Source organism: Natrix helvetica, assembly GCF_964273705.1.
Source record: "Natrix helvetica genome assembly, chromosome: 3".
Taxonomy (NCBI): Eukaryota; Metazoa; Chordata; class Lepidosauria; order Squamata; family Natricidae; genus Natrix; species Natrix helvetica.
Genome location: NC_138549.1, coordinates 89798804 through 89812658, shown reverse-complemented (window position 1 = coordinate 89812658; position 13855 = coordinate 89798804). Strand labels below are relative to the sequence as shown.

The 13855-nt window shown below is 43.7% G+C and overlaps 1 protein-coding gene across 11 annotated transcripts in view; it reads left to right on the top strand.

Moving 5' to 3' along the window:
• The window catches only part of LRRC8D (leucine rich repeat containing 8 VRAC subunit D), a 100312-nt gene that overhangs the window by 30642 nt on the left and 55815 nt on the right, over positions 1-13855 (top strand). For 3 of the 11 annotated variants that reach the window (XM_081946072.1, XM_081946070.1, XM_081946073.1), the window contains exon 2: positions 10337-10481. The exons of 1 other annotated variant lie outside the window; for it this stretch is intronic. Coding sequence is in view for 1 of the 10 variants with exons in the window: in XM_081946065.1 (XP_081802191.1) it covers positions 11002-11119 (118 nt within the window). In the remaining 9 variants the exon portion in view is untranslated. Of the gene's footprint in view, positions 1-10035; positions 10172-10336; positions 10482-10702; positions 11120-11312; positions 11330-12087; positions 12154-13855 lie in introns of those variants that run through there. 7 more of the 11 variants (XM_081946071.1, XM_081946074.1, XM_081946076.1 and 4 more) reach the window with 7 other exon arrangements.

Sequence of the window (13855 nt, the reverse complement as noted above, 5' to 3'; positions counted from 1 at the left end):
TCTTCCTCGTGCTGTTCAACCCAAAGACTTTTGTCCCCATATTGGTTGACCCTCAAGATAATATTGGCCCATGACTATTTATCTAATGGGAAGAACTGCAATAAAAAGCTTTTGAACAGCATGGACCAGGATTGTTCATATAAGCTGCTTTTATGTGCTTTGCATGGCGAATCTCTCAGATTGCATCTGAAGGTACTTAGGCGAAGGATTTATATGAGCTTCATAAACACACAACCATTCTGTTCTTTTCCAGATATACTGTAGCTCTTGAAAGAGAAATGTAACAATTTAGCCATCTTATTGCATAATAATTACCACTGGCTTACAGGCTATTTAAATCAGTTGAAGGTAAAAATGATAAATAGCAATAACACTTGGAAGAATAGCTAGACCTGATATAGACTCTAGAATGGATCCTGATGTCCTGTTCAGTGACAGCAAACAAAGCTGTTCCTAGCCATCATCACTGTATCTGCAGAACGGGGGCATGCCAAGCTATCACGGATGCTTGTTAGTTTCTATCTTCTAAAAATGGAAAACAATAGTCTTGAAGAGACAAAATCTTCCATGCATGTACCTGATGTTTGTTCTTTTTGATGTTGGAAACTAGTAATGGTAAAGAATGAGCGGATAGATAATTCTTTCACTCTTGATACATCAAAACTTAATGGAATTCAGATGTTATATTTTTATGTTGCAGAAGGAAACCTTGTTAGTCTATACAGGTATATAATTCTAGGTAAAGGTCCCCCTCGCACATATGTGCTAGTTGTTCCCGACTCTAGAGGGTGGTGCTCATCTCCGTTTCAAAGCCGAAGAGCCAGTGCTGTCCGAAGATGTCTCCGTGGTCATGTGGTCATGACTAAATGCCAAAGGCCCACGGAACGCTGTTACCTTCCCACCAAGGTGGTACCTATTTTTCTACTTGCATTTTTACATGCTTTTGAACTTCTAGGTTGGCAGAAGCTGGGACAAGTAACGTGAGCTCACTCATTCAAATCTGCTAGGGATTCGAGTAGCCGAACTTTCTGATCAAAAAGCTCATCATCTTAGCCACTGAGCCACCATGTCCCTATAATTCTATATCTGATTTAATTGCCAAAAATCAGGTAGCAGTTTTTCCAGCTAATAACTTTTACAGTAGCCTTACAACAGTCCCTTTAATGACTACTGCAAGTTTTAATAGCACTGAAAAAAAGTGATTTATGGCTGTTTTTCACACTTAACTGCAGCATCCTTGTGGTCATATGATCAAAATTTGGACACTTACCAACTACCACGTATTTACGACAGTTGCAGTGTCCCAGGGTCACGTTATCCCCTTTTACGACCTCCTGACAAGCAAAGGCAATGGAGAAAGCCAGATTCACTTAACAACCGTGCTACTAACTTAATGACCATGTGGCAGCCGTGGCAAGGGGGGCGTTCCACCAGGTTCGCCTGGTGCGTCAATTGCGCCCCCTACTGGACCGGGATGCCCTACGCACGGTCACTCATGCGCTGGTGACGTCTCACCTGGACTACTGCAATGCCCTCTACATGGGGCTTCCCTTGGGACGCGTCCGAAGACTACAGCTAGTTCAGAACGCAGCCGCGCGGGTGATTATGGGGAGCTCAAGATACTCCCATGTGACACCTCTCCTGCGCGAGCTGCACTGGCTACCTGTGGTTTTTCGGGTGCGTTTCAAGGTATTGATTACCATCTTTAAAGCGCTCCATGGCACAGGACCCAGTTACCTGCGGGATCGTATCCTCCCGCACACATCCCTACGACCAATCCGCTCTCACAGGGAGGGACTACTACTGGTGCCGTCCACTAGGCAGTGCCAGCGGGCGACGCCTAGGGGTAGGCCCTTCTCTGTGATGGGTCCAACCCTCTGGAATGACCTCCCCCCCGACATTAGAACTACCACTGACTTCCGTTCCTTCCGTCAAAAATTAAAGACTCACCTGTTTCGATTAGCTGGCCTGGCACATTCTTAGTTTTTACCTCTCGATGGATATATTTTAATGGGTAATTTTGGGTAATATTTTAACTCTTGGGTTATTAGAGTTTTTAATGTACTATATTTATTATTCTATATACAGTCTTGCAACCTCCTCCACCTACGTATTTAATTATTTAACTGTTTTATGTATGTATTTTATAACGCATTTTAGTGACTGTACACCGCCCCGAGTCCCTTTTGGGAGAGGGGGCGGTCTATAAATACGAATAATAAAATAAATAAATAAATTAATTACTGCAGTCATCCATTTAACAGCCGTGGCAAGAAAAACGAATAAAAATGGTAAAATGGGACAAAACCCACTTAAAAACCATCTCGCTTAGCAACAGATATTTGGGGTTCAATTGTGGTTGTAAGTCAAGGACTACTTGTATTCAAATGCGTAGCATTTTTGCACTGCAGTTCGTTTCATCAGATCTACAGAGTGGTATAGTGTGCCTTTTAATAACTTTTGTTAGTTAGGAAAAGTGGTGCTAGAAATCTTCTATGAGGCTAACTTTTGTGTGTTTTCAGTAGCTAATCCTTCTTCAACAAAGAAAATCTGTTAAACAGCTAAACAAATACACTGCTGCACAGTGCTTTCTCCTCAGTGGTCAGCCTAATTTCGTTCTTTTTTCATGAGAGCAATAACCTATATTGCAGCTTTTCTGATTTACTTAAAACTTTCATTTCATCACTCTCAATTAATGAAAAATGTTCAGTAAGAATTTCATGCAGTGATTTGAAAAAAAAAATCCCTTACAGTCTGAACAACCTGCAAGAATGTTTCACAAAGACCTATGGAATAAAGCCACGTAATTGCGGATATTGCAAAGAGCCAAAAGATTAGAAGATTCACTTATAACCTCAGCAAGTCAGATGTGAACTTAAAGCCATTACATAAGAGTGGATCTGCTTACTTTTTTTGATGATTACATAAATATGAATCCTGAGAGGTTCAATCTCATTAAAAAAAACAACCAAACGGTGAATGGAGGATGGGAATACTAGGTAAGCAACGCACAAATCTTACTCTCTTTGCTGAAAGGATGAATAAAGGATTCCTCTTCAAAGAATACTTCAAAGAATATTTTTGGAGGGGGCTGCATCAGTGACCAATTGTAGGATTCTCTGTTGTCAAATAGCATCAGGAATCTTTCCCATGTAGAATCCCAGTTCTACTGAAAATTTGTATCTAGTCCATATATCTCAAGCTGTGAGTATAGGACTTATTTAATGGGATAGTCTTCCTCTGGGTCCCTCTCTGCCAAGGGAAGTGTATGGAATTGTGGTGCTGTACTTGTTGCATGTACAGCAAAAGGGATGCAGTGGCTCAGTGGCTAAGATGTTGAGCTTGTTGATCAGAAAGGTTGGCAGTTTGGCGGTTCGAATCCCTAGTGCTGCGTAACAGAGTGAGCTCACGTTACTTCTCCCAGCTTCTGCCAACCTAGCCATTCGAAAGCATGTAAAAAAATGCGAGTAGGAAAATAGGAACCACCTTTGGTGGGAAGGTAACAGTGCTCCGTGTGCCTTTGGCGTTTAGTCATGTCATCCACATGACCATAGAGACATCTTCGGAGAGAGCTGGCTCTTCGGCTTTGAAACGGAGATGACTACCATACCCTAGAGTCGGGAATGACTAGCACATATGTGCAAGGGGAACCTTTACCTGTTGCAGAGCAACCTTCACCAGAATACCAGTGATACCAGTAATCAGAACCTTTTCTTCACCCTTTAAATACCTTTTGTGGTCACGGACCCCCAAGACTTAACTCAAGATTTAAATCATAACAATTCTTCAAGTCCCCTGTGAGGACATCAAGGTTCCTTTCAGGGGTCCGTGGAACACAGGTTGAGAATCACTGGTATATACAATAAAGAGTCTAGTTTGGCAGCATAAAGAAAATTAACAGATTCCTTAACCTGACCTAAAAGACACACATTCTCCTCTTCCTAGAGCAGTGATGGCAAACCATTTTTGGCTCGCATGCCATGGGGGAGAACGAAGGGTGTGCCATACCCATAATGCAATTGTGACCTCCCAGTGCGCATACATGCATGAGAGGCACTCCCCCATTTTTCCACGCTTTTTTCGCCCTCCCCAGGCTTCAGAGGCTTTATAGGAGCCTGCCCCCCCCCCGCCCCTCCGGAGGCCTTCCGGAGGCTTCAGGGACCTTCAGGAGGCTTCCCTGAAGCCTCCGAAGGGCAAAAAATGACCCTCCGAGCAAACCGGAAGTCACTTCCAGATTGCTCGTAGGGTGGTTTTTAGTCCTCTAGAGGCTTCAGGGACGCCTCCTGAAGGTCCCTGAAGCCTCTGAAGGGCTTAAACCCACCCTCCAAGCAAACCGGAAGTCCATTCCTGAACTTCCTCTTTGCCCATAGGGACGGTTTTTTGCACTCCAGATGCTTCAGGAAAGCTCCTGAAGCCTCCGAAGGGCCTCGGGGGTGAGGGGAGGGAGGCTCTTTTCGCCCTTCCCAGGCTTCTATAAAGCCTCTGGAGCCTGTGGAGGGTGAAAAATGGCTTTAAAAAAGGCTGACCTCGGTTGCTTTAAAAAAGGCTGACCTCAGCTAACAGGGCAACGCCTCGCGTGCCCTGACAAATGGCTCTGCGTGCCACCTGTGGCACGTGTGCCACGGGTTCACCATTGCGGTCCTAGAGTCTAATATTGCATGTAAAATGGGTGGTATACTAAATTCACCTGCAATTTGATCTAGTAAAGACTGGATATGTCAGGTCTGATTGGAACGATGGTTTTATAGCCTCTGATGGCCGCAGGGGAAAAATAATTAGGTCACTGGAGGGGATGGACCTGATATTTTGGCGTCTTAAGGAGAAAAATATTTTTATACCTTAGTTTTAAAAGGAATTATTTTGCCATTTAATTTCAAAAGTGCAAATTAGGAGTCTCCAAAAACAGGGCTAGAGGTTTATATACAGTCCATGGATCCAGATAGGTTGTCCCTGTTTTATGAAAATTTATTTGAAAGAATATATTTATTATTTTATGAAATGTTATACAAGTAGTCCTCAACTTTCAACTGTTCATTTAGTGGCTGTTTTAAGTTACAATGTCACTGAAAAAAGTGACTTATGACCGTTTTGCACACAACCGTTACTGTATCTGCTGGGATCAAAATTTGGACACTTGACAACTGACCCACATTTATGATAGTTGCTGTGTCCTGGAGTCATGTGATCACCTTATACAACCTCTTACGATCAATGGGGAAGCCAGATTCACTTAATAACCGTGTTACAAATCTGCATACAGAAGGGAAGTTGAACAACTAGCCTTGTGTGGCTGGAACAATCTTGACCGCAACACACTCAAAACAGTAGAAATGGTGGTAGATTTTAGGAGAAACCGTCCTATACTACCACCTCTTACAATACTAGACAACACAATATTTACAGTACAGGCCTTTCAAGTTTCTAGGTTCTATAATATCTCAAGACTTAAAATGGACACCTAACATCAAAAACGTCATCAGAAAAGCACAACAAAGAATGTTCTTTCTGCGCCAATTCAGGAAGCGCAAACTGCCCCAAAAGCTGCTGATACAGTTCTACAAAAGAATTATGGAGTCTGTCATCTGCACCTCCATAACTGCCTGGTTTGGCTCTGCAACCAAACAAGACAGACAGACACAGACTTCAATGGATAGTTAGAACTGCAGAAAAAACAATTGCTACCAGCCTGCCTTCCATTGAGGACCTGTATACTGCATGAGCCAGAAAGAGGGTTGTGAAAATATCTACAGACCCCTCACATCCTGAACTTAAACTGTTTCAACTTCTTCCCTCAAGATGGCGCTATGGGGCATTTCACACCAGAACAACTAGACACAAGGATAGTTTTTTTCCCCATGCCATCACTCTGCTAAAAAACTAATTCCCATAATACTATCAATCTACCTAGTAGGGCTGTATTACTATTATTCTACTCATCTTTCCCATTACCTCTCTCCTTATCTTCTTATGACTATAACTTTGTTGCTTGTATCTTACGATTTATATTGTTTTATTTAGTATTGTTGCATGATTAATATTGGTTGCTTATGTGGTATCCTATGATTATCACTTAAGTGTTGTATCTTATGATTCACAATAAATGTATATTTATGATGATTATGACCATGATTTATTACTTGTTGCTTGTATGTACTCTTGAGAGTTTATGTACCGGAGACAAATTCCTTGTGTGTCCAATCACACTTGGCCAATAAAGAATCCTGTAAGTCTGCCTTTTGGAGATACATATGCAATGTCTCTTATGCACTTACAAAAAGGGTAGGATTTACAGCAAACAGTTTGTTGTTCTGCATTTACACACACACACACACACCCGGTTCATTCTCATGGAATGAGAGAAAGTACAGTTCTCTGAGGGTTTTGGTAGCATACACACAAAAAGTACAAGTACCCATTTTCCACATTACCAGATACAACTGCAGTTGTTACGACTGGAGGATTTATCTAGTCTTCCTGCTTGGAGAATGGGTAGCAGGTGCAAATCCCAACAGAATATTTGTAGCGTGGAGTTGAACTGTGGAGTCCTTGGTATTCTCTGCATTTGGTTGTTTTCTTGCAGACACTTAATTACCAAACTAGGTAACATTATGCTAGAAGACAGTGGGGTTCAACCCTGATGAATGCACAGCAACCGTGTCTAGATCTCAAGGCCTTCTACTCTGAGAGTTATGATTGTGTACAAACAGCTGCTCATCTCTCAAGAAGAGTAAGCTCTTGCTTGGTTGTGAGTTCTATCCTATGTAGAGGCAGATGTAGGGTCTTGCTTGGGCAGGGGGTTGGACTAGATGACCTGCAAAGTCCCTTAACTCTGTTATTCTGTTAGAATAGTGTGGAGTAGAAGAGCAGAAACTCTAGGAAGCATAATGGTGGATGTTAGAGGAGTCTTCAGTTGAACAGACTTCCTTTTGCTAGTCCTAGATAATAGCTGTGTGAGCTTTTTTCCTGCTCCATTGGAATGAACAAAGCAGATTTAAACTAGTTAAACTTCCAGTTTCTTGCTCTCTTGATATATTCCAGTTCGTTTAGGCCGATTATGGACTTTGCTCCCCTACAGTTTAGATAGGATTGTATCCAGAATCTTTTTATGATGCAAAGATCACTAAAGAAAAACTGGTTCACAGTCATGGCGATAGTGAGATATTTAAAACAATGCTAAATGTACTTTATGAATGTTTGTATCACTTCATTGGTCTTGAACTATCCACTCATTATGCACCACCCACTGTAGTGAAAAACCCTGCTGCTTTTAAAATTATATTTAATTAGTAAAGAAGAAAGGAAGTGTTTAAAAAGTGATAAATATCTATGTTTCAAAAGGAGAGTCTGGCTTCTGGTTCAGAAGCAGACCAACTTGGATTAAAGGAATAATTGCACATTACGCACATCTTAGGGCTGACAGTAAAAACTGGGAACATTTTAGATGTTTCAAGAACGTGACAACTCTGGAAAATCTTGAGAAGGCATTTTCCCTGTATGCACAGCCACTTCCTGTATGAAGATGTATCAGAGTAGGAAAGATGTACAGATAGTCCCCAGCTTTTACAGTTGCTTGTGGTTACGTGACCGCAATTTATGACACTTTTTTGCCGGAAACCAGTGCTTCTGCTTGCCAGCAATGGATTTGCTTTACAATTGCTGCAATAATAATAATAATAATAATAAATAGTCAGGTACAGTTATCTAGTGACCTGCTTAAGTACGGGAACAGCTTATCACTGTAATTCTAGGTTCAATAACAGTTGTAAGTTGAAGACTACATCTAGGCAGTGCAGCATAGTATAGCACAAGTACTTGTGCAGACTACCATATTTTTCGGACGATAAGACATACCAAGATTTTGAAGGGGTAAATTAAAAAAAAAGTTTTTGCCATCTCTGGCCCCCAGGAGCATTCTACAGGCTTCCCAAACCCTCTGTGTGTCCATTTTTGGGAAAAATGGGACACGCAGGGTGGAGTTTCAGGAGGCCAAAAATGCTGTATTCAGTGTATAAGGTGGACCCAGATTTTCACCCTCTTTTTGGAGAGAAAAGGTGCATCTTATACAAAAAATACAGTATTATGTTTAGCCTACTATTTTGGTAGTCCACCAGACTAGAAACTGGGAGGTTGTGAGTTCTAGTTCCACCTTAGTTCTAGTTCCACCTGGGTGACATTAGGTCAGTCATTAAGGAGGCACTGGCAACCCACTTCCAAAATCTTGCCAAGAAAACTGCAGCAACTTGTCCAGGTAGTCGCCAGGAGTCAACAATGGCCTGAAGGCACAGTCCCCGCTCCTCAGAATAAACATGTTTATATTGTACAGTATAAAGGAGTTCAAGATACAGAGTTTTTCTTTTCCCTTGTCCATGACAACAACCCTGCACAAGAACAACTTAGACAAAGGCACCTCCTGAGCTGCTTCTCTCTAGAGTAGAGAGGGCAGACTAAAACCTGGGTTGTTCTGATTTAATCCAACATTAGAAGGGCTAAACCAGTAAACCACATTGTCTTTCCCAATTCTGCAGTCTGTTATTTGGGAAGGAAAGGGATGCCAAAAAGGGACTTGATGATAAAATAGATATTCCTAACCAGTGGAGGAAAAGGGACGCGGTGGCTCAGTGGCTAAGATGCTGAGCTTGTTGATCAGAAAGGTCGGCAGTTTGGCAGTTTGAATCCCTAGTGCTGCGTAACGGAGTGAGCTTCCATTAATTGTCCCAGCTTCTGCCAACCTAGCAGTTTGAAAGCAAGTAAAAAATGCAAGTAGAAAAATAGAAACCACCTTTGGTGGGAAGGTAACAGCATTCGGTGTACTTTTGGCATTTAGTCATGCTGGCCACATGACCACAGAGACATCTTCGGACAGCGCTAGCTCTTCAGCTTTGAAATGGAGATGAGCACCGCCCCCTAGAGTCAGGAACGACTAGCACGCATGTGGAGTGGAGGACTTGGCTCTGGTTGCTTGCATGGCACCAGCACATTTCTTTTCAAAGTATTCAAGTAGATTTGACTTTCTCTCATGGATCCAGTAAAAACCAAAGCTCCCAAGTTGCATCGAACAAACAGGAAGTGTAGTTAACGTTGTGTTGTTCCCCTGTGTATCAGTAAAACTTCCTGCCCATAGCCTTATCTTGTCCACAATACTGGAGGAATGGATAACCTTGAGGAGTAGTTGAATAGCAGACAACTGTTTCTGAGATAAGCTGTAGATGGCAGGGAGAGCAAGAGGATCACAGCGTATACGTAATATAATAATAACAACACTTATTTCAAGTTGCTTATTTCCATTTTAACTCAGTCTGTTGTGATTAATGTGGCCGCTTAGGCTAAACCATTTTGAACCCATGCCAAACCACCTTCCCATCTGTGGCCACAGGAGAGAGGTTTCTAGTAGGGTAACATTCAAAGCCTTCACAAAAAACAACCACCTGTGAAGGTGCTTTTTCAGGAGGCAACTGGACGTTCTGATTTTCTTTGAAGGGGTTTCGCTTCTCATCTAAGAAGCTTCTTCAGCTCTGAATCTTGTTTTTCTCTGAAGACGTTTTGCTTCTTGGATGAGAAGCGAAACGTCTTCGAAGGAAAACCAAAAAGTCCAGTTGCCTTTTGCAAAAACACCTTTGGGACAACCATGACCTGGATGATTGAGACTCTCCATAGACAACCATCTTCACCTCGAAGATAAACCAGAGAGAAAGCGCCGTTTTTGAGTGCTGGAGCCTGGGATGAAATATCCCGCAGGCGTCCAGAGTGGATAAGGTCCGCTCTGGCTCCCGCATGGATGGGAACTGAGCGGAGCCTTTCCGCGGCGTGGAGTTTCACCCCCTTTTGCTATAGCAGGCGGACGATCAATCCCGCCTGAGGAACGGTTGAATTTCCCCCCCCCTCCTTTAAAAAAAATAATGCAGGCAGATGCTTGGACGCAGAGTCCGGATCTCGCGTTTTATGCAAAACGGGGAGCCGGTTGAACGAAGGGGGAAAAAAGCCCTTCGCTGTAATACGTCGAAGGTTCCTAGTTCCCGCCTCATACCAGCTAGCAAGGTGCCGAGGAGAATCAGCCTGCGTTGGCGATCCAGCGCCAGAGAGCTAAGAAGCGGCGCCGCCAGGCGAGGGAAACTTTGCAGACTTTGCAAGTGAATCGCGGGTGCCCATCTCAAAAACTCGGTGCTGGATCGGGGTGAGAAGGAAGCTCAGCCAAGGTTCCCGCGTTCGGGGCAAGGGAGGGGAGCCCGGTTTGCTAGGAAAGGGGGCTAAATGGGAAAAGGGGGGAGAAAATGGAGGTTCGCCGTAGAAGCTGCCATGGAGAGCCCGACAGCGCACCCTTGCTTCTCTTCTCTTCTAGGAGACCCCAAGCGTCTCTGCAGGACCGACCAAAATGACTGAGTGATCATCTCGGGCTCGCCGCCTTCTCCGGCTTCCCCCGATCCTCCAGGAAACCGCAGCTTTCAGGAAGGCAGGAAGGGTAGAAAAGAGCGCGGCTCGTTCAGGTACGGACTAGTCCCGTCCGCCCTCCCCCCCCCCTCCTCGACCCCGGAGCCTGAATAGCGAGCATGTCTATATACATGCATATGAATGTATATATATACAGTGCGTGCCCGCCTGGCCCCAGCTTGCCTGCTTGCTCAACGGCAGCCTCGGCGCAAATGCGCAGTTGACAAGTCTGGTTGGGAGGGAGGGAGGGGGAAGAGACGAAGGGCGGGGGTAAAAGGCACGTTGTTTTCCTCGGTCGGGGCTTCCCAGCCCAGAGTGGGCTTTTCCGGGACCGGCTTATTCCAGCCTGCGAGCGCCGGTGGCTCTTTGTTCGCTCGCCGGGCCACCTGAGCTGCTGGTGTATCGCGATCCGGGGAGCCCGGGCAGACAATGGTGGAGCCGCTCACGAAGCAGACCGAAAAGTAGGAGCATCAGAGCAAACCGGCTTTAGCCGGGAGGCGCTGGAGGAGGGGAATTGAATTGACGCCGGACTGCGAGAGCGGTTTCCCAAGGAGAGCAGGCGCAACTGAGAGGTGGATGTTGGCTTTGCTCTCCTGGAGCCTTTTTATTTTTCTAATCATAGAAAGAAAGAAAGAAAGAAAGAAAGAGAGGGAAGGCCTGCGGTCGCCTTTGTCACATCTCCTCCCTCTTGGCAGTAAGTTCAGCCTTCGATCAGTTGGAAGGAAATGCCATCCGGCCGGGCGAGGGTGTTGGAGTGAGAGCCGCCTTTCGGGGACGTTGAGAGGAGGACGACGAAGGTTTCCGGTGTTAAAGTTCTTTCGGCTCAGCCATTGATGGGTTTGGGAGAGCTGGGATTGTCGAACGTGCATCCTGTCCTAACGGGAAGGGAAGCTCTTGGTGACATGTGTGTGATGCGCTCGGGGGCTTTGGAAACAAAAGATGGGGAATGTATCAATCACTCTCTTTGGCATTGAAGGGTGGGGGGGGCAACGTGCAGGTTAGAAAATACACCCCCTTTCCTCGTGTAAAATCCTGGTTTCATCGGGATCGTTGGTTATGATCCCTATGCAATGACCAATATTTGTCTGTGTGTGTGTGTGTGTGTGTGTGTGGTTGGTGGGAAGCCTCTACCATGATTGATGCAAGGACTGTTCATGTCCCCCTTTTTGCAAGCTGTTTTCGCAGCCTGGCAGAGTAAGAAGAACATAGTTGATACAAAAAATATCAAGGCCTTTGGTGGGGGAAAAACTGTCCCATTTTCCCATTGAAATATAAATGAAGAAAGGTGACTGCCTGCCTGCCTGTCTACTTCTGTCTTGCTTAACTGATGTATGTAACAGTATAGTTTTGCAACAAGGGCTTTTGTTTTGAGAGTTGTCAATGTATTGTATAGATAAGCAGGCATCATGCAAGTTAAATATTTTTAATTGTATGTTTGGGTTATTCTTTTCTCTGGAAAGCCCTGTGACTTTAATAATTGTGCGGTATTCAGACAGTCAGTTTTATTTAATAAATAAGTCAAACTAGCAAGCTAATAGTAAGTGCACAAAAACCTGGTCCAAGTAAATATGTTGTGTTCACTCTTGAGTGCTCTTGAGTTCCTTTTTTCTTTTTTCTTTTTGCTCTGTTAATAAAATACTAATGTTATAATCTCCTCTCCAGATTAGCTTTGAGCTGGAATTCTTGCTGGTTTAGGCTGCAGCCATGAGATACTCAGTACTTCTGAAAGTGAGTTCAAGTTGGTTATCCTTTACCCCAATCCCTTCTGGAAGATAAAAGCAGATGTTTGACATTCTCTGGTTCAGGAATGTGTATTCCTCTAGTCCGTGCAGAATATGGCGAAAATGGTCAAGACCGTTTTGAGTTTGCCGTGTCTAAAAAGAAAGCTGTTGGTTGGATTTCTCACAGGTTAAATGAAAATGATATCAAGACTTACCACTCTTAGTAGGAAGAGTGAGTTCAGTATAGTATTTATGAATAGTTATTCCATCCTTAGATATCTGAGGCCTACATTGTAGGAACTCTTTCTCCAAACACCAAGCTAGATAGTTTGATGGCAAATCTTTCCCTGAAAACCTGTATCTTGTTCAAAGGATAGGAAACCATTCCTGTCAGAAGGAATAGCCAAAATAAGTCCTTTTCCCTGTCTTGGAAAAAAGTAATTTTCTATTTCAGTTTGATAGAACTCAATTTTTTTAAAAAAAATTGCTTTACTTTGGCCTCTGTAGTAATTTCATTTTTTGAGACTTATTATATCTATGTCCTTTGAACTGTCTGTCCTATGCCTTCACTCTTAATTTTTTTTCTATGGCCATATTTGGTTTTACCCAGTTCTGTTATTCATTTCTGGCAGGGAACTCTACAAAAAGGTGGTGCATTCTCTTTTCCTTCATATTTACTCTCAGGAAAATTTTTAATGCCGTTAGTGGTAATGAGGTTGGAAAATTCCTGGAGTGAAGAAAATTCCTGGAGAATTTGGTGGTAAAAAATACAGGGCAATGAAGACATTTTGAATCCCCATTGCACTCAAGCTGTTGATTAGAATATCCTTGGAAAGTTCTACAGAGCTAAATCTAGCTCTTAGTAATTTCTCAGGCTTATCTTGGTAGTACCCATCTGAGTTGTAGACCAGGGGTGTCAAACTCCATTTCATTGAGGGCCGGATCAGGGTTGTTTTGGACCTTGGGGGGGGGGGGGCAGGTGGGCGTGGCCAGGGTGGGTGTGGCCAGCTTGACGTCACCTATGTTGGAGGCACCTGTGGTGGCTCAAGCACCCTGCCAGAGAAAACTGAGCTCTGTTTTCCCTGGCAGAGAGTTGCAGGAGGCTGTCGCAGCCAAAAACAGAGCTTGAGAGGCTTGTGCACAGCCCTCCCGAGCTCCATTTTTGCTGACAGAGGCACCGCAGGCCAGTCCTTCGTTGTTTCCAGAGCGGCCCTGCAGGCCAGATTTAAGCACCTTGAGGGTTGGATCCGGCCCCCGGGCCTTGAGTTTGACACCCCTGTTGTAGACAGTAGAATAGGGTATAGTTATCCAACCTGCCTGGCAAAATATTTTGTTTAGTAGAAGAGCTCATTATATTCTTCCTGCTCTTTTCAAGGCTTATCAGACTATCAAAATAACTTGCATGTTACCAGAAAGTTCTAAAAAGTGTAATTACCCCCTTCATGTTCATCTCAGTTACAGAATGTTATGTTATTATGCGTAAATGTAGTTCTTTGAATTTAACTCTTAAACCCTTAGGGATGATTCTTCCACTCTCTGGTCTCCAACAAAAATGGACAGTAATTATGTTCATGGATCATCTTGAGCTCATATGTGGCTTGTTTCAGATGTGAAGCCAGCCCCTGTAGTACATTAACTATAATTTACATGCTAATTAAGCCATTATAACTATTTCTACAAGTGATGCCTGAAAGAAAGCATGGCATAAT